Here is an 18,526-nt window from a genome sequence, read left to right as displayed (position 1 = left end):
AGATATACATTTTTTTTATTTTTTTTATTAAAAAGGGGTGGATCAGCTTAATATTACGGAAAGAATGTTGCTTCCAATGTAATTGTCTGCATCATTTCCAATCCCCCATATTTTTGGGGTAAATAAATTTATCCATACACGCATGCATACATATAGGCATATATACATACACATATCTATATAGACATACATACGTTTTTTAAAGAATATACCTTTATTATTATTCCCCGCAAACCCTACCACCGATCCCCCAATTGGAGTAAACTAATAAACACTTCTGCTTTTACCATCAACTTATACATCTTATACACATTTTACAGACACAGTCTACTTTACAATAGTTCTCTCTTGTTTGTTCTTAGTCCTTCCTCTATTTCTGATGTCCATCCAGTTTGAGTTCTATTTGTAACTATGCTATTTCACAGAAGTTACGAACCTATATACATTTTACAGATCCCATATGCTTTACATTGTTTATCTTGTGATTAGTCCCACCCTTCAGCTCCATTCAACCCCTCCCATCTATCTCTCAACATCATCCATTTCAGATTTCTATTTGCCATATATTTTTCAACTGTGCTGTGATACTTTACAAAATAATTGAACCTTCCTATTCTCATAGCTTCTACAGATTGTAAATTAAAAATAAACATTTTTGCTAAAATAATATTATTGATTGACTATGGCTTTTCAAATCACTCAGTATTGCTATCTGTAGCGTTAGTTCTAGGCTAATGTTGCAATTCTTCAGCCATTCCTGGACCTGTGACCAAAAACGAGCTACATATGGACAATACCAAAATAAATGATCTAATGACTCTGCCTCACAGCAGAATCTGCAGAGCTGGGAAGATTGTACCCCCCATATATATAACATTCTATTAGTTGGAAGAATTTTGTATAGTTATTTAAATGGAAAAATTCAAAGTATTGAATCAGGCGTTGTTTTGCATATCAATTCATAAACCATGTGCCATGGAATGGGTACATCGAAAATCTCAACTATTTTGCAATTTATGTTTATATAGATATACATTAGCTGAATACATTTAATCAGTTTCACAATTCCTGACATAAGAGTAAAAATTTGTCTTCGTTCAGTTAGGATCACCACTTTATTTTAAGGTGAAATGTCAGAATAGAATGATTTCAGGTTATTCCCAGTGGGCCAGAAGTTTACACAGAATTTTGTAGCATTGCCTTTAAATTGTTTAACTTGGGTCAAACGTTTCAGGTAGCCTTCTACAAGCTTCTCACAATAAGTTTGAGTAAGGTTGTCATATTTTACCAGGTATCCCTCTACAGTCCAAGTGCCTTATTCATAGGCTTGGATAGGCATATGGCTCAAAACGTGGAAGAATGTGAAAAGGCTACTCAAGTATGAATTTAAATGAGCAGTAGCGTGTCATTTAAATATACCGATACCAAATATTGTCCTTCAACCAGCAACCCGTGGGTCATAACAGCTTGCTAGTTTACTTGCGCACATGTCACAGAATGACCTGACTTTTAAATTCCTCAGGTTAAAGGCTACAGCAACTGTAGTGAAGTTGGTTACCCATTTCACAGTTAATGACCTAGCTGTTATGGGACCTGAATATACATTGCACCATTACATTATGTGTAACAGCCCTTATAAAGCTCATGTCAAACTTCTAATTAACCCTCAGTTGCTGTTGTAAGCCTAAAATTGTCAGTATTTATCATTTCTATGGAGAAATTAATGCAGATGGTAGACTTTGGGCTCATGACAATTGGATAAACATAAATAAACGCAACATGTATCAGTCCCATGTGTCATTCATACACAGTAGCAAACAGTGAATCCAGCTCAAAAAAGGTTTTATTCTTCAGCTTGAAAAATGAGAAGTCACACCTAGTGAAGAGGATCCTTGTGTTATAGGTATTGAAATGCTCGGTAAGACAGCGCAACAGGACAAAATCGGTAACTCAATTATTTTACAATATACCTCCCCTCCAATTACAAATTTGTCAACATTACAGCTGTTATGCTCTCCCCCTCCTTATAAATGCAAAGCCAGCAGAATAGAGCAGAAAAACCAGGAGTCCTGGTCCGAGGCTGGAGGCCTGGGGATGGGAGTGGTTTAGCTCTGGCCTCCCAGGGTGTGCTTGTCAAACAGGTACTCTGCCATCTTGTTGTTGACAGCATCCATCTTGGTGAGGTTGGTGATGTGGTCTCCCAGCTTCTTAATGGCCTCCACCTGCTCGTTCAGGTAATGGGTCTCCAGGAAGTCACACAGCTAAAGAAGGAAAACACAGGTCAGACAAGAGAATGACTACTTACTATTGTAGATACAGTAACACAAGAGCCTGGTGGTAATGGCATAAGGGCAGACAGACATCTGCAAACACCTCATTGAGTTGTCTAACTCCTGCATTAGCTGCATTGTGTGTATAGTGTGCATCCGTGGACTATTGTGTGCTTGTGAAGAAGGTCACAATCCTTTGTCATTAGTTAGCAGAGCTACAACAACCCAATCAGCTTCTGAGACAGTACCTGTCTTCTATGTGATACATACATGTGATGTGGTTCCTCCATAACTTACATGGGGGTCAACCTTGTTAGAGGCAATCTTGTGCAGGTCCAGCAGGGCCTGGTTCACATTCTTCTCCAGCTGCAGAGCACACTGCATGGCCTCCAGCCCATTGCCCCACTCATCACGATCTGGCTTCTACACAGGACAGAGTGAACACAGGAGGGTTAGGGACTACTAGCAGCTGTTTCTATGCATACCTACTAACAGTCACAGCTAGCCAGAATATCTGGCACATTAAAGGGATCGAACGAACTGGAAACAATGAAACAAAAAGTAAAGAGTCATTTTAACCACATATGCTTTAGTTTATTAAGCACATATAGGGTGTGGCTCAGTCATAGGCATGACGTTTGCAATGCCAATGGTTCACTTCCTGCTGGGGCCACCTATACATAAAATGTATGCACACATGGCCAAGTCAATATTGCCATGCAGCACAGAGAATGTGGTTTTAATTTATAATGTGGGCTTCGCCATCCCAGAAATATACATTTTAAAATAATAACCCCCCCCCCCCACTTAAGACTTCCTTCGGAAAAATGAACGCTTAGGGCGCCCATCCAATGATTTCAAATCCCTGTACTCATAAGCCTACAGTTAGCAGTATGGCCACATCTTCAGCCGCCTTGCTCTAATACCAGGGCAGTCACTTAGGGCACACCTCAAGATGAAATCACTTAGCATTACCATTAATGACAACTCATTCAAAATAACACACACGAAGTAAACAGTTAAGAGAACAAAAGAACCCATCTAGAACCATAAAGGGTTCTTCATTTGCCCTTCTAGATGAACCATTTGTCCATGAAGAACCTTTAACTGAGAACTCTAGTCTATGTAGAATAAACCTTTTTTCTATCAGTCTACAATCTAAGTGTCTTTCCTACGCTTAGGGCTCACCTTGATGTCCTGGAGTAGAATGCGTCCACCTCTCTTGTTCTGGAAAGAGAGTAGCTTGTCGGCGTGCTCGCGCTCCTCGTCGCTGTTCTCCTTGAAGAAATGCGCGAAGCCAGACAGAGCCACATCGTCACGGGAGAAATAGAAAGCCTGGGTGGATAAACAAGACAGTGTGGTTAAGAGAGAAAAAACATCCCAAACAAGACAGCATTCTGTTGTGGCAACTAAACTTGATGACAAAAGCATGAATCAGTCTCGTCCTAGTCCGTAGTCTACTTGGTAACCTGCCACTTAACCTGTCGATGAGTTGTTACGCGTTCTGTCCAAGGTAGGATAGAGTCCCGGCTTCATTTGAATGCTATATCTACCTGGAGGCTCTTAATAGCCAAGCCAAGCAAGACTCAATTATATACTTAACGGAGTTGAGTTTCTTGGCTATTAATTTTCTAGGCCTACAGAAAAGTGAGGTGAAAAAAAGCCATTTAAGCCCAGGCATTACAATATACAGGTAGATCAACAAAACGGTAATCTTGGTAGACTCCTTACCATTGACGTGTAGGTGTAGGAGGCAAACATCTCCAAGTTGATCATCCGGTTGATGGCAGTTTCGCAATCGTGGTGATAGTTCTGGCGGATCTGAGACTCCATCTTGGCAGATTTTCTTTTATATCTAAAAGAATGTTACAAAAATAGAGTTTCTTAAACTATTTTGCTATTACAGTTCAAGTAAGTGTTATGTTATCCAATCCGGAATGTTCTATAATGCGGGACGAAGGCAGAGGAGTTCCGTTCAATCACTGTTGAAGCAAGAACTTCTTCATGCGTCTTCTCAGACTTGTGAACTGGAAGGAGCTTTGTTCGCTCTATTTATTGTTCCAAACGGAATGCGTCAGTGAAATCCACCCTCACAGAGCGTAGCCAATCACCTTTAGAATTTCAACAGAAACTAGGCGGATCATTTGATGACGACCCCACTCATACACATGACCTAAAGCGAAGATTATTTATTATATTGACAAGAGAGCCGAGTGACCAATCTAACAATGGAAATACATGTGCTCAACGATTGAAGACAGGCAAGATCAGGTGGGACCATTCTAGCCAATGAAAGTGCAGGTACGAGTGTGAACAACACACAGAACTAAACGTCGTTTTGCTCCATTTTGCCGGAATGCCACGTGCATCCACATATATTCATAGGCGGAAATCCCAGGGGGGACGGGGGGGACACGACCCCCCCATCCTGGGGAAAATATGATTTGTCCCCCCCAATATATCACTGTAAACATAACTATGTAATTTCAATAATATTAATAATACGCAATGAAAGCACTTGTACTGATTATAGACACTTAATAGCGCGTTTTTAAATTTCACAAGATTGCGACCCCCCCGCCCTTTGCCTCACAATGGTTTGATCCACTGCCAGTTCTTTAGCTGGCAAGGTAATAGAGGGCTCGTATCTACTGTCCGAAAGGCACTCAATGTACGTAACTGACGTGAGGTAATCCAGTCAATCGCGCCTTAGCAATGTATATATTTTTTTATGTTGCAGGGTTCACACACTAGCTGAATTTGCAGAGCTAGCGCGCAAACTAAAGCAAACATTAACTATCAAGCTAGCTAGTACCTATTCCATTTATGTGGCGTCGTCAAAGATGGAATATTTGCTATCGTCAGTTTATTCCAAGATTAGCATGCAGCTGTAGTGCTTCAAAGTCCGTGTGATAAGGTTAGCGATAAACTGAAGTCCAAACTGAACAAAACTACACTCTCTTATACCATTGTCTTAAATATATTTAATGGTCTCGTTGCAAAAGCTAAATTGTCGCTAGTGAATTTTTTATTTTTTTCACCTTTAACCAGGTAGCAAAGATTATAGCAAACACCACAGAAACGGAATTGGTGCTCGCTAGCTTTGCAAATTCAGCTATTGTTGGAAGCCTGCCAATATGAAACAAACTATTTTAAAATTTCAAAACGTTGCAGCATGTGTTGTGTAAATGTGTGTGTGCAGCTAGACCGGTCAGCCAGCCAGCCAGGTAGAAAAATGTCAGAAAAAAGTCAAAAGACGGACATCAGAGTATTTTTCAGTACACCAAAACGCAAAGTAAGAACTCTAGTAGCCTAATATCTCAAAGACCAGTTGATAAAATGTTCATAAGAAAGAAGTGAAATGCTAATGGAAATATTTCACAATGATGTCATTAGGCAGAGCAGGCAACAGATGGCACACAGACAGCAGAGCTGGGGACAGACTGGCAGAGACAGGGAGTCTCAGGTAAGTTTGTTGAGTCTTTGTTTGGCAACATTATGAAAGGTTCTCAATTTTTTTGATTTGTAAAATAGGGACATAATTGGAAAATGCCATGAATACCCCCACTCTCAATTTAAACTGGTGACTGAACCAAGATTTGTTTAAGGCAATGGTATTGCTGTTGTGATTAATTGTGTAGTTTTGGGTACCGGTAGTTAGGAGTACAGCAAACACCTTATTTCTTTTCTAGGAGACAGACTGTGAGTCAGTGAGGGTGGTGAAAGGGAAAGTGCCAAGGAGAGAGACTTGAGGACAGTGTCACAGCCACGGCAGGACCAGGTGTCACCCTTGTTGCCAGCAGCACCAGTATAGGGGACAGTGGCACAGCATCGTCCAGTTACCTCAGTGATGACACAAAACCATATCAGCCACACCCACAATTTATAGAACCGCAAACTCTTGCAAACGTTTCAAGAGAGAGGAACACTGCTATAACTATTATTATTAGTAGTATTATAATGATTTAAACAAGTTGGGACAACCCTTCAGTTAACTACTGTACCTAACAATTATCCAGTAGTAGTGATTATGGTCCCTCAATATACATTTAACATATTACAACATAGTCTATGTGTTACAGCACTACTTTTGGTGTCCCCCTCAGGAATTGCTCCTGAGAAAATTTCATGTAATTGTCCCCTCCAAGGTTGATATCAGATTTTCGCCCCTGCATATATTAGTACATTTGTAAAGCTTAAACAATACGAAACTTCGATCAAAATCCTCAAGTAATTTGACACTCTTGTTATATACCTCCACACAAAGACGGGTTTATCTCACGCGGACAGATTTTGGGCGGAGTAAATGCTCTCACCTTGACCTCTTCATCTTAATCTGTTTATAAAAATGTACCTTGTTCTACGACATGCTTGGCATTCCTTTTTAAAGGATACGTTTGGGTGAGCATAAAACGCGAACGTCTAGCATTCCAAAGGTTGCTTCAATTCACAGACAACTTTAGCATTTTTGCTAATTAGCAACTTTGCAACTATTTACAACTTTTTAGTTACTTTGCCACTACTTAGCGTGTTAGCTAAACCTTCCCCTAACCGTAACCCTTTAACCCAACTCCTGACCTTAACCTTAGAACTAACCTTAACTCTTAACCCCTAGCCTAGCTAACTTTAGCCACCTAGCTAATATATTTTATTTTTGAGATTCTTCAAATAGCCACCCTTTGCCTTGATGACAGCTTTGCACACTCTTGGCATTCTCTCAACCAGCTTCACCTGGAATGCTTTTCCAACAGTCTTGAAGGAATTCTCACATATGCTGAGCACTTATTGGCTGCTTTTCCTTCACTCTGCGGTCCGACTCATCCCAAACCATCTCAATTTTGTTGAGATCGGGGGATTGTAGAAGCCAGGTCATCTGATGCAGCACTCCATCATTCTCCTTCTTGGTAAAATAGCCCTTACACAGCCTGGAGGTGTGTTGGGTCATTGTCCTTTTGAAAAATAAATGATAGTCCCAGTAAGCCCAAACCAGATGGGATGGTGTATCGCTGCATAATGCTGTGGTAGCCATTCTGGTTAAGTGTTACCACCACCCCCACACCATAACACCTCCTCCTCCATGCTTTACGGTGGGAAATACACATGCAGAGATAATCCGTTCACTCACAAAGATACGGCTGTTGGAACCAAAAATCTCCAATTTGGACTCCAGACCAAAGGACAAATTTCCACCGGTCCAATGTCCATTGCTCATGATTCTTGGCCCAAGTATGTCTTTTATTATTATTGGTGTCTTTTAGTAGTGGTTTCTTTGCAACAATTCAACCATGAAGGCCCGATTCACACAGTCTCATCTGAACAGTTAATGTTGAGATGTGTATGTTACTTGAACTCTGAAGCATTTACTTGGGCTGCAATTTTTGAGGCTGGTAACTCTAATGAACTCATCCTCTGCAGCAGAGGTAACTCTGGGTCTTCCATTCCTGTGGTGGTCCTCATGAGAGCCAGTTTCATCATAGCGCATGATGGTTTCTGTGACTACACTTGAAGAAACTTTCAAAGTTCTTGAAATTTTCCGGATTGACTGACCTTCATGTCTTAAAGTAATGATGGACTGTCATTTCTCTTTACTTATTTGAGCTGTTCTTACCATAATATGGAACTAGTGTTTTACCAAATAGGGCTATCTTCTGTATACCCCCCCCCCCCCCCACCCCTACATAGTCACAACACAACTGATTGGCTCAAACGCATTAAGAAGGAAGGAAATTCCACAAATGAACTTTTAAGAAGACACACCTGTTAATTGAAATGCATTCCAGGTGACTACCTCATGAAGCTGGTTGAGAGAAAGCCAAGAGTGTGCAAAGCTGTCATCAAGGCAAGGGGTAGCTATTTGAAGAATCTCAAGTATAAAATATGCTTTTTTGGTTACTACATGATTCCATATGTGTTATTTCATAGTTTTGATGTCTTCACTATTATTCTACAATGTAGAAAATAGTAAAATGAAAGAAAAACCCTTGAATGAGTGTTAAACTTTTGACCGGTAGTGTATACATATTTTTTGTCTAATAAACACTACAAACAGGCTACCCGACCGCTCGGAGGCTTCCGCATGGTCCTAAAGCACACTGTTGCCTTGTTTTGTATCACATTCCAATGATAAAACTGGTGGGATGGACAAAAATGCATGTCCCCCTGTCCCCAGTGAAATTTGCACACCTGCTTATTCCTGTCATAACCTCCTGTTGGTTCTACTACAGTATGGACTGACTCAGGCTCTGCCCTGGCTGTATTTCTGCCTTGTCATTGTGACTCAGCATTCTGGAGTCTCAAGCAGAGACTGAAGAGGAACAGAGACAGCCCACTCCTTCATTTTTTCCCTCAATGGAAGTCAACTAACTAAGCAGACCACTATCGCATTGTTGTCTGCTTAAGGACACACCTCCTTAAGCAGACAGTGGTAAACGGCCTGAGTGAACTATCTTCACTATCTTGGGCAAAGACCGGCTGATACCAGATTTGAAGAAAAGGAAAAACTGAAGGAGAGAACAGCAGGAACATATACTATACTATGCAACTTACATATACTGTGTAACTTACAAACACTGTGTAACTTACTAAGGCATTTTCAAACAAATAGCTGTTTCGGGTGAATTGAAGGGAAAATACAACAACATGCCTGAAAATGTTGTCAATTTAGTCAATCAGAACTCAAATACCAATATTTTTCTGTATTACTTTAAACATTTGGTCTAACTATAACAATTCAGAATGTCACCACCAATGTCAAAACCCGTTATTCTATTTATGTTCCCTTCACCATGTTTGGGTAGTACATGGTCTTGAAATGACTAATTTCTTTATATATATTAGTATTTTCTCTCTTTATTGAGATTTCAAGTTATAAATGAGAGGGGGTGACAGAAAGGTAGAGGAATACAGATATGAAGGCGTAGGTTTGAATCCATGCCGCAAAGGGACATGTGTGGTCCAGAGTCATCAGCATTACCACTAGACCAGACTATGGCACAAAATTAATAATGTCTAATACTCAATTAACTTAAAAGGAGTCGAGGCACTCAAAATCAAGAAACTGCTGACTTGATTACACACTTTAATTGCACTATCAATTAATTAAAAGGTATACATACATGGTTGTAAAGGAAATCATGTTCAGTCCTAATAAGCTGAAGATTCTATAATGAATGAAATTCAACAAGTATTGTGTTAGTCTACCTGAAAGAGAGGCTGATTACTTTGTTGTCGTGAAAGTGAACTGGGATAGAAATACATGATCAGTCCAATTAAAGTGAGTGTCGTGATGCCAACTTTGGACCAACTACATTAAGTGTCAAGGCTTGGATAGGCCTATGTCTCAGAATATGGAATAGAATGTGAATGGTGGGCTTCTCACTCAAGTATTAATTCAAATATACAGGTTATAGGTTGTGGGCGGAAGCTGGAAAAACGTGAAGTTGATCGATCCCCATCGAGGGAGGAGCAGATTTTTTGTATATGACAGTTAAACATTCTTATAATAACTATAACTTATCTTGCACATTGTCTCATAAAAGTATAGTTTAACACTGCTTCTATCTAGGATGTGAACACAGCCTCAATTGTGGTCTGAAAAGTCAAACTGCTTGCTGTATGTGTTTGATGAACTCCCAAAGAGTGAAATAAGATAAACATCTGTTTTTGAGTGCACTTGAAAAATCAAATCAAATTTATTTATATAGCCCTTCTTACATCAGCTGATTGTTCAAAGTGCTGTACAGAAACCCAGCCTAAAACCCCAAACAGCAAGCAATGCAGGTGTAAAAGCACGGTGGCTAGGAAAAACTCCCTAGAAAGGTCAAAACCTAGGAAGAAACCTAGAGCAGAACCAGGCTATGAGGGGTGGCCAGTCCTCTTCTGGTTGTGCCGGGTGGAGATTATAACAGAACATGGCCAAGATGTTCAAATGTTCATAAATGACCAGCATGGTCAAATAATAATAATCACAGTAGTTGTCGAGGGTGCAGCAAGTCAGCACCTCAGGAGTAAATGTCAGTTGGCTTTTCATAGCCGATCATTAAGAGTATCTCTACCGCTCCTGCGGTCTCTAGAGAGTTGAAAACAGCAGGTCTGGGACAGGCAGCACGTCCGGTGAACAGGTCAGGGTTCCATAGCCGCAGGCAGAACAGTTGAAACTGGAGCAGCAGCATGGCCAGGTGGACTGGGAACAGCAAGGAGTCATCATGCCAGGTAGTCCTGAGGCATGGTCCTAGGGCTCAGGTCCTCCGAAAGAGAGAAAGAAAGAGAGAATTAGAGAGAGCATACTTAAATTCACACAGGACACCGGATAAGACAGGAGAAGTACTCCAGATATAACAAACTGACCCTAGCCCCCCGACACATAAACTACTGCAGAATAAATACTGGAGGCTGAGACAGGAGGGGTCAGGAGACACTGTGGCCCCATCCGATGATACCCCCGGACAGGGCAAAACAGGAAGGATATAACCCCACCCACTTTGCCAAAGCACAGCCCCCACACCACTAGAGGAATACCTTCAACCACCAACTTACCATCCTGAGACAAGGCCGAGTATAGCCCACAAAGATCTCCGCCACGGCACAACCCAAGGGGGGCGCCAACCCAGACAGAAAGATCACGTCAGTGACTCAACCCACTCAAGTGAAAGAGCATCAGTAAGCCAGTGACTCAGCCCCTGTAATAGGGTTAGAGGCAGAGAATCCCAGTGGAGAGAGGGGAACTGGCCAGGCAGAGACAGCAAGTGCGGTTCGTTGCTCCAGAGCCTTTCCGTTCACCTTCACACTCCTTAAAAGTTGACTTAAAAGTTGAGACCGAGTCTGCATCTCTCACATGGGTAGGCAGACCATTCCATAAAAATTGAGATCTTTAGCAGAATGCCCTGCCTCCAGCTGTTTGCTTAGAAATTCTAGGGACAATCGGGAGGCCTGCGTCTTGTGACCATAGCGTACGTGTAGGTATGTATGGCAGGACCAAATCGGAAAGATAGGTATGAGCAAGCCCATATAATGCTTTGTAGGTTAGCAGTAAAACCTTGAAATCAGCCCTTGCCTTAACAGGAAGCCAGTGTTGGGAGGCTAGCACTGGAGTAATATGATCAATTTTTGGGGTTCTAGTCAAGATTCTAGCAGCCGTATTTAGCACTAACTGAAGTTTATTTAGTGCTTTATCCGGGTAGCCGGAAAGTAGAGCATTGCAGTAGTCTAAACTAGAAGTAACAAAAGCATGAATTAATTTTTCTGCATAATTTTTGGACAGAAAATTTCTGATTTTGCAATGTTACGTAGATGGAAAAAATCTGTCCTTGAAACAGTCTTGATATGTTCGTCAAAAGAGAGATCAGGGTCCAGAGTAACGCCGAGGTCCTTCACAGTTTTATTTGAGACAACTTTACAACCATCAAAATTAATTGTCAGATTCAACAGAAGATCTCTTTGTTTCTTGGGACCTAGAACAAGCATCTCTGTTTTGTCCGAGTTTAAAAGTGAACGTTTTCAGCCATCCACTTCCTTATGTCTGAAACACAGGCTTCTAGCGAGGGCAATTTTGGGGCTTCATGCCATGTTTCATTGAAATGTACAGCTGTGTGTCATCCGCATAGCAGTGAAAGTTAACATTATGTTTTCGAATGACATCCCCAAGAGGTAAAATATATAGTGAAAACAATAGTGGTCCTAAAACGAAACCTTGAGGAACACCGAAATGTACAGTTGATTTGTCAGAGGACATACCATTCACAGAGACAAACTGATATCTTTCCGACAGATAAGATCTAAACCAGGCCAGAACTTGTCCGTGTAGACCAATTTGGGTTTCCAATCTCTCCAAAAGAATGTGGTGATCGATGGTATCAAAGGCAGCATTAAGGACTAGGAGCACGAGGACAGATGCAGAGCCTCGATCTGACGCCATTAAAAGGTAATTTACCACCTACACAAGTGCAGTCTCAGTGCTATGGTGGGGTCTAAAACCAGACTGAAGCATTTCGTATACATTGTTTGTCTTCAGGAAGGCAGTGAGTTGCTGCGCAACAGCTTTTTCAAAAAATATTGAGAGGAATGGAAGATTCGATATAGGCCGATAGTTTTTAATATTTTCTGTGTCAAGGTTTGGCTTTTTCAAGAGAGGCTTTATTACTGCCACTTTTAGTGAGTTTGGTACACATCCGGTGGATAGAGAGCCATTTATTATGTTCAACATAGGAGGGCCAAGCACAGGAAGCAGCTCTTTCAGTAGTTTAGTTGGAATAGGGTCCAGTATGCAGCTTGAAGGTTTAGGGGCCATGATTATTTTCATCATTGTGTCAAAAGATATAGTACTAAAACACTTGAGTGTCTCTTTTGATCCTAGGTCCTGGCAGAGTTGTGCAGACTCAGGACAGATGAGCTTTGGAGGAATACGCAGATTTAATGAGGAGTCCGTAATTTGCTTTCTAATGATCATGATCTTTTCCTCAAAGAAGTTCATGAATTTATTACTGCTGAAGTGAAAGCCATCCTCACTTGGGGAATGCTGCTTTTTAGTTAGCTTTGCGACAGTATCAAAAAGACATTTCGGATTGTTCTAATTTTCCTCAATTAAGTTGAAAAAAATAGGATGATCGAGCAGCAGTGAGGGCTCTTCGATACTGCACGGTACTGTCTTTCCAAGCTAGTCGGGAAACTTCCAGTTTGGTGTGGCTCCATTTCCGTTCCAATTTTCTGGAAGCTTGCTTCAGAGCTCGGGTATTTTCTGTATACCAGGGAGCTAGTTTCTTATGACAAATGTTTTTAGTTTTTAGCGGTGCAACTGCATCTAGGGTATTGCGCAAGGTTAAATTGAGTTCCTCAGTTAGGTGGTTAACTGATTTTTGTCCTCTGACATCCTTGGGTAGGCAGAGGGATTCTGGAAGGGCATCAAGGAATCTTTGTGTTGTCTGAGAATTTATAGCACGACTTTTGATGCTCCTTGGTTTGGGTCTGAGCAGATTATTTGTTGCGATTGCAAACGTAATAAAATGGTGGTCCGATAGTCCAGGACTAGGACTATCCAGGACTGTCCAGGACTAGGACTAGGACTAGGAATATTCCAGGACTATGAGGAAAAACATTAAGATCTACAACATTTATTCCATGGCACAAAACTAGATCCAGAGTATGACTGTGGCAGTGAGTAGGTCCAGAGACATGTTGGACAAAACCCACTGAGTTGATGATGGCTCCGAAAGCCTTTTGGAGTGGGTCTGAGGACTTTTCCATGTGAATATTAAAATCACCAAAAATTTGAATATTATCTGCTATGACTACAAGGTCCGATAGGAATTCAGGGAACTCAGTGAGGAAGGCTGTATATCGCACCAGGATGCCTGTAAACAGTGGCTATAAAAAGTGATTGAGTAGGCTGCATAGATTACATGACTAGAAGCTCAAAAGACGAAAATGTCTTATTTTAATTTTTTTGTAAATTGAAATTTGCTTTCGTAAATGTTAGCAACACCTCCGCCTTTGCGAGATGCACGGGAGATTTGGTCACTAGTGTAACCAGGAGGTGAGGCCTCATTTAACACAGTAAATTCATCAGGCTTAAGCCATGTTTCAGTCAGGCCAATCACATCAAGATTATGATCAGTGAAATGAGGCAGTTAGAGCAATACAAATTGTCCCATGAAGAGGTTGACCATTTAGCCATTTTTTAAAAAGCTAGCCAATGTTAGTTTGACTAGCCTAGCCTGCTACTGTAAATGTCATTTTGCCTGCTCATGAGGCTAGTGCTCCATTAGCTTTCTGTCAGTGACATTTTTTAAAATCATGTTTTGGTCTGATTATATGTGTCTTTTCAACTAACTAACTGCAGGTTTAAAGAAACATTCAATCATATACTTTGGTTAGAAAGCCAAATAAAAGTGTATAGCTAGAAAGATGTGTGTGTCAAGTATGCTAGAATGTAGGTTTAAAAACTAAGATGCATATGCAAATTAGCCAACACAGCATATCCTACACATATACAGTAGCATACCTTGCAATACAATGTCCTCTAAAAAACAGCTGGGAAAAATGTATATAATTTGGTCTGCAATAAGAGAACCAGAGTTTGATTTATAAACCAGAGGACAACAGAATTCTATTCGCTACATGTTACAATAGTAAAACGATCTCTTTGTCACCTCGTCACACTGATTGTGTATTAAATGTAGTCTTTGAGATGGTCTAGAGAGCATGTGTATCTGTGGTTGGTGCTCTTCAACTCTAAAATGCACTATATCCCTCAAGCTCTACTCTGAACCTAGAGGCCAGTTCCACTGTTTTTTTAAATTGTTCCCCTCTAATCAGGGACTGATTTATACCTGCGACACCAGGTGTGTGCAATTTTTTTAACGAGTTGAGTACTCCTGCACTAAAACGTATAAGGCAACAAAGAAAAGGCAACAGACAAATACACAAACACTAGAGAAAACTCAGAAATATATTTTTATTTGCTATCTATCTGCATTTTCTCTGGTATTTCTAAAACCACCTGCAACTGGACACGGACATGTGTAAGATAACTGGTTTCCAGAATTGGGAACCAAGAGGGTACTGCCAATACCAGGTTAGTTGTATAATCTGTTTGTAGGTGACCAAATACTTATTTTCCACCATAATTTGCAAAACATTCATTAAAAATCCTACAATGTGATTTTCTGGATTTCTTCCCCTCATTTTGTCTGTCAGAGTTGAAGTGTACTTATGATGACAATTACAGGCCTCTCTCATCTTTTTAAGTGGGAGAACTTGCACAATTGGTGGCTGACTAAATACTTTTTTGCCCCACTGTATATTAAATGCTCCAGGGCTAATTTAGTTAGAAATCTGGCATGGCTTTCTAGATTTTGAACATAAAAGAACAATTATGAAGCTAACATTATCCCTTAGGTCTAGCACAGCAAATATAGAAGGTTGTGTGTTCACAGACCCCTATGGACAAGAGTAAGTGTGGAAAGATCTAATTCCTAGTAAAAGCATTGCATGAGTCTATCATTGTATTTGCAGGTCTGAGAAAAATGTGCCTTAATAAACAATTCATGCAACTCTACGTAATTTTACATATTAGCAGAATATTTTTTTATACTACTCAAATTGCAGGCTAAGAATGGACGTGGAGATAGCCCTATGTGTTCATCTTATCCAGTGATGACCTGTCATTCAGGGCAGATTTGTTTTTCATGTTTAGCTTTGTTTGAGCCTCACCTGTTTTGCATGTTATTCTGGCATTAATACGTGTCACATATCAGTTTGCAAACAATGTATAAAAAGAAAAAGCATTGAGTTAATAAAGCCACATACAAACATTGTCTCTTTTCTTGCTGTCTTCAGTAAGGCAGCTCCAAAATGCAGGTGTTTCCGCCTAGCTGAGTGCTTTCTGTGGTGGTGGGGCAGCCAGAAAATATAGAGCATAGGGGTCGGTAATGTTCTCTACTTGCGCCTTGATTGGCTCAGTGTTCTGTCACTCATGGGGACACTACGTCACAGAAAAATGTATGGGGAGAGCTCGGAAATTCAAGCCCCTTGGGTGCTGCCATATAGTTACATTAGAAGTGCCCATCTAAGAAGGCTCAAGGTCATTGACCGCAGATAAAATGACCTCAAATCACGTTATATCTACCATAGCTTTGATTGGACTGATCATGTCAACATCAAACTTTCAAAATCTTAGTTAGCAAGCTAGCAGTCATCATCATGAATTAAGTTGACAATCTACTGGCAAATCCTTTTCAATCCTTGTCATATGAAGGAAATTCTGAAGAGAAATTATAGATAAAACATATCGGTGCTAATCGGCCATTGGACATAAACATTGCACAACAAATTGGTAATCGCAAATTCAACAATGAGTGATTTGGAAGGAATCAGTGGCTAACTGCAAACATTACAAAGCAATCACTAGCCTACTATTCAGTGGAGTTGGTGTGTGTCCAAGTCTGGGGTTGGGGTCAAAGTCTGGGGTCAAAACAACTGGAAACTTGGAACTGGGAAATCTCAGACTTCAGTGAGTTCAAGACAACTGGGATCTCAGAAAGCTCAGACTGGGAAAATACGTTTTGAACGGTCATCCAACTTGGAATTCCAAGTCGGGAACTCAGGCATCTTTCTAGAGCTCCGATCTGAAGATCACTGACTTCATGATTCGACCTTGTTTTTTTGTAGAGTTTCCAGTTGTCTTGAAAGCACCATAAATCCAGAGAATGCCAGACTTTGATGACAAAATTTGCCCACGAGGGGGGCCGCCGCGAGAGAGATATGCATACTGTAGCTAAGAAAGTAATACGAAGTGTATGTTGTGTAGTAAGCTGTTAGTAGCCCATGTCCCTTACTTTAATAATTGGGTCATTTTCCCCCTCATAACTTAGTCTACTGTTCTCACTTGGTGGTGCACATGTAGCCTCTAGCCTGTTTTAGAGAAATGTCATCAACAAATATTGTAAGAGCTTTCATTGTCTGCTTATATGCCCCTTTTGTTTATCCTACGGTTCTGACTTGGTGCACAGGGAGAATACTGTAAGAACGAACCATGTTCTGAATTCTGCCGCTGTACATTTCAAAAGTGCTGACCAAATAGTTATATTGACTACGTTCATCCTACTTGCATATTAATGTCTTAATCGAAATTACACATTGCCTCTTATCGCTTTCGTTGTCCACTTATGCCATCATTTGTGCTTCTCATTGTCAGTATAAACAACTGATATGGCAAGTTAGCCATACCAGCTATCTGTTTTTAATAAAGGCAGTAATTGAGGCTGAATTAACTGTATTGCTGCCAGGTGTAGCAATGGTAAGGTGTTGAGACTGCTATTGGAACAGGTTTATTTAGGCCCTAACAGTTTGGGCACCGTTATAGTGCAATGAATGTATTGTTTAGTGCTTTGCTGGCATGCATCTACATTTTTGTGGGGGAGTTTGCCCCACCAGTGATCTTATCATATTTCTCCAATGCCAAATCAGTGTGTCTTGTTTGCAACGGAACTGTCCCTGTTAGGAATCTGAACATGGTACTTTCTTTCAAAAGTTCGGCCTACCTTTCCACCCCAGACAGTAGGTCTACCGACACAGAACAATGTAAGATTTAACAGACGGCTACTCTTCTTTAACAACAGGTCACAAGGGTTTCCCTAAAAGCTGTCTGGGTTTAAACATCTGTTGTTCAGAAAGTGAATAGCTTAATCAATGGAAAGTGACAGAATTAGGTTACTTCTCAAGCAAATTACATTTTTTGCCTCCTCCACTCTAGGAGATTGTAGCTCAGACTCTGAATGTCAAAGAAACTAAACAAGGATATTCCCATATGGATCGAAGTCATGTTTTTCCAGGGTATTTTCAGCTTGTTTTTTGCATAAATCATAACGGACCAAAGTAATCGGATCTGTTTAATTTTATTCCAAATCTTAAGATAACAATGGGTAGGCACTTGATTTTTGCCAATTTTCCAATAAAAGGTAGGCCTATGGCATACCCTCTCATACACCCTCAATTCCAGTACTGGTTTTAACAGCCATTCACTGACATGGAGGAGGCTATTTAAAGAGTGCGTGGTGGGTGGAGGAATTGAACCACAAATCTATGGATATAGCAGCCTATAGCATAATTCTGTCTGTCAAACAGGTAGAGCCACCTCTTATTTCTTAAATAGAAAAGAAGAAATAAGCTCCAACACAAGGCCCTCTTGTTGTTAGTAAAGTCTAATTAAAATGGAGACGGTTTAAATTATATATTCCTTCTCCAATTTGCCTATTTTCAGCACCATCAGCTGTCCATTTCCAATTGATTGTGCCGCGACTGCTGCTTCAAGTTTCAGCACCACAATGTAAGTAACTTAAATCTGGCTTATTGTGATGTCAATAAGTTGGATAAATACATCATGGGGAAGAAACATATTGTTTTTCTTCAAATCAATTATAGTAGTAGCAAGCTATCAAAGTTGACCTCCGGTCTTCATCTTCACGCCCTCCTTCTCAAACTTTACAGAACATAAGCTATAGGCTAGTCCACGTGCAAGATATTGCATTTTTTGGACTAGGCCTAATCAGTAAATAATTTTCGGAGGAATTCTTTGACTCTCCTCCTGAACTGCCACTGTAGGCCTAAACAGCACAGCATTGGTTAGCCTGCACAAAAAAACGGTTTTGATCAGCAAGGGCAGAGCAGGACTCAGGGTTGGAATATCCATTGCAGTGTGTAATGCAGTCTAGTTTTATTTACGCAATCCCAGCAGCTATCTTAGAAATATAACTTTGCTCTGT

The 18,526-nt window shown here is 40.5% G+C and overlaps 1 protein-coding gene across 1 annotated transcript; it reads right to left on the bottom strand.

Moving 5' to 3' along the window:
- Positions 1-2,007: 2,007 nt before the first annotated feature.
- LOC129823696 (ferritin, middle subunit-like) lies at positions 2,008-4,312 on the bottom strand. Its single transcript, XM_055882607.1, has 4 exons — positions 4,002-4,312; positions 3,459-3,605; positions 2,568-2,693; positions 2,008-2,261 (listed from the first exon to the last, which is right to left on the bottom strand). Exons 1-4 carry the CDS (start codon positions 4,101-4,103, stop codon positions 2,106-2,108), a joined length of 531 nt encoding a protein of 176 aa, XP_055738582.1. The 5' UTR covers positions 4,104-4,312; the 3' UTR covers positions 2,008-2,105.
- Between the last annotated feature and the right edge of the window lie 14,214 nt (positions 4,313-18,526).

The sequence above is a fragment of the Salvelinus fontinalis genome, chromosome 2 (assembly GCF_029448725.1).
Source record: "Salvelinus fontinalis isolate EN_2023a chromosome 2, ASM2944872v1, whole genome shotgun sequence".
Taxonomy (NCBI): domain Eukaryota; kingdom Metazoa; phylum Chordata; class Actinopteri; order Salmoniformes; family Salmonidae; genus Salvelinus; species Salvelinus fontinalis.
Note: the sequence above shows the minus strand (reverse complement) of the source record. Positions and strands in the feature narration are given on the sequence as shown.

Bases quoted from the DNA above. Each gene is read 5' to 3' on its own strand.
- LOC129823696 (XM_055882607.1), bottom strand. From the start codon at position 4,103: ATGGAGTCTCAGATCCGCCAGAACTATCACCACGATTGCGAAACTGCC. The intron at 3,606-4,001 runs GTAAGGAGTCTA...TTATCCACCCAG, and splicing joins CCTACACCTACACGTCAATG to GCTTTCTATTTCTCCCGTGA. The intron at 2,694-3,458 runs GTGAGCCCTAAG...TGTCCTGTGTAG, and splicing joins TTCTACTCCAGGACATCAAG to AAGCCAGATCGTGATGAGTG.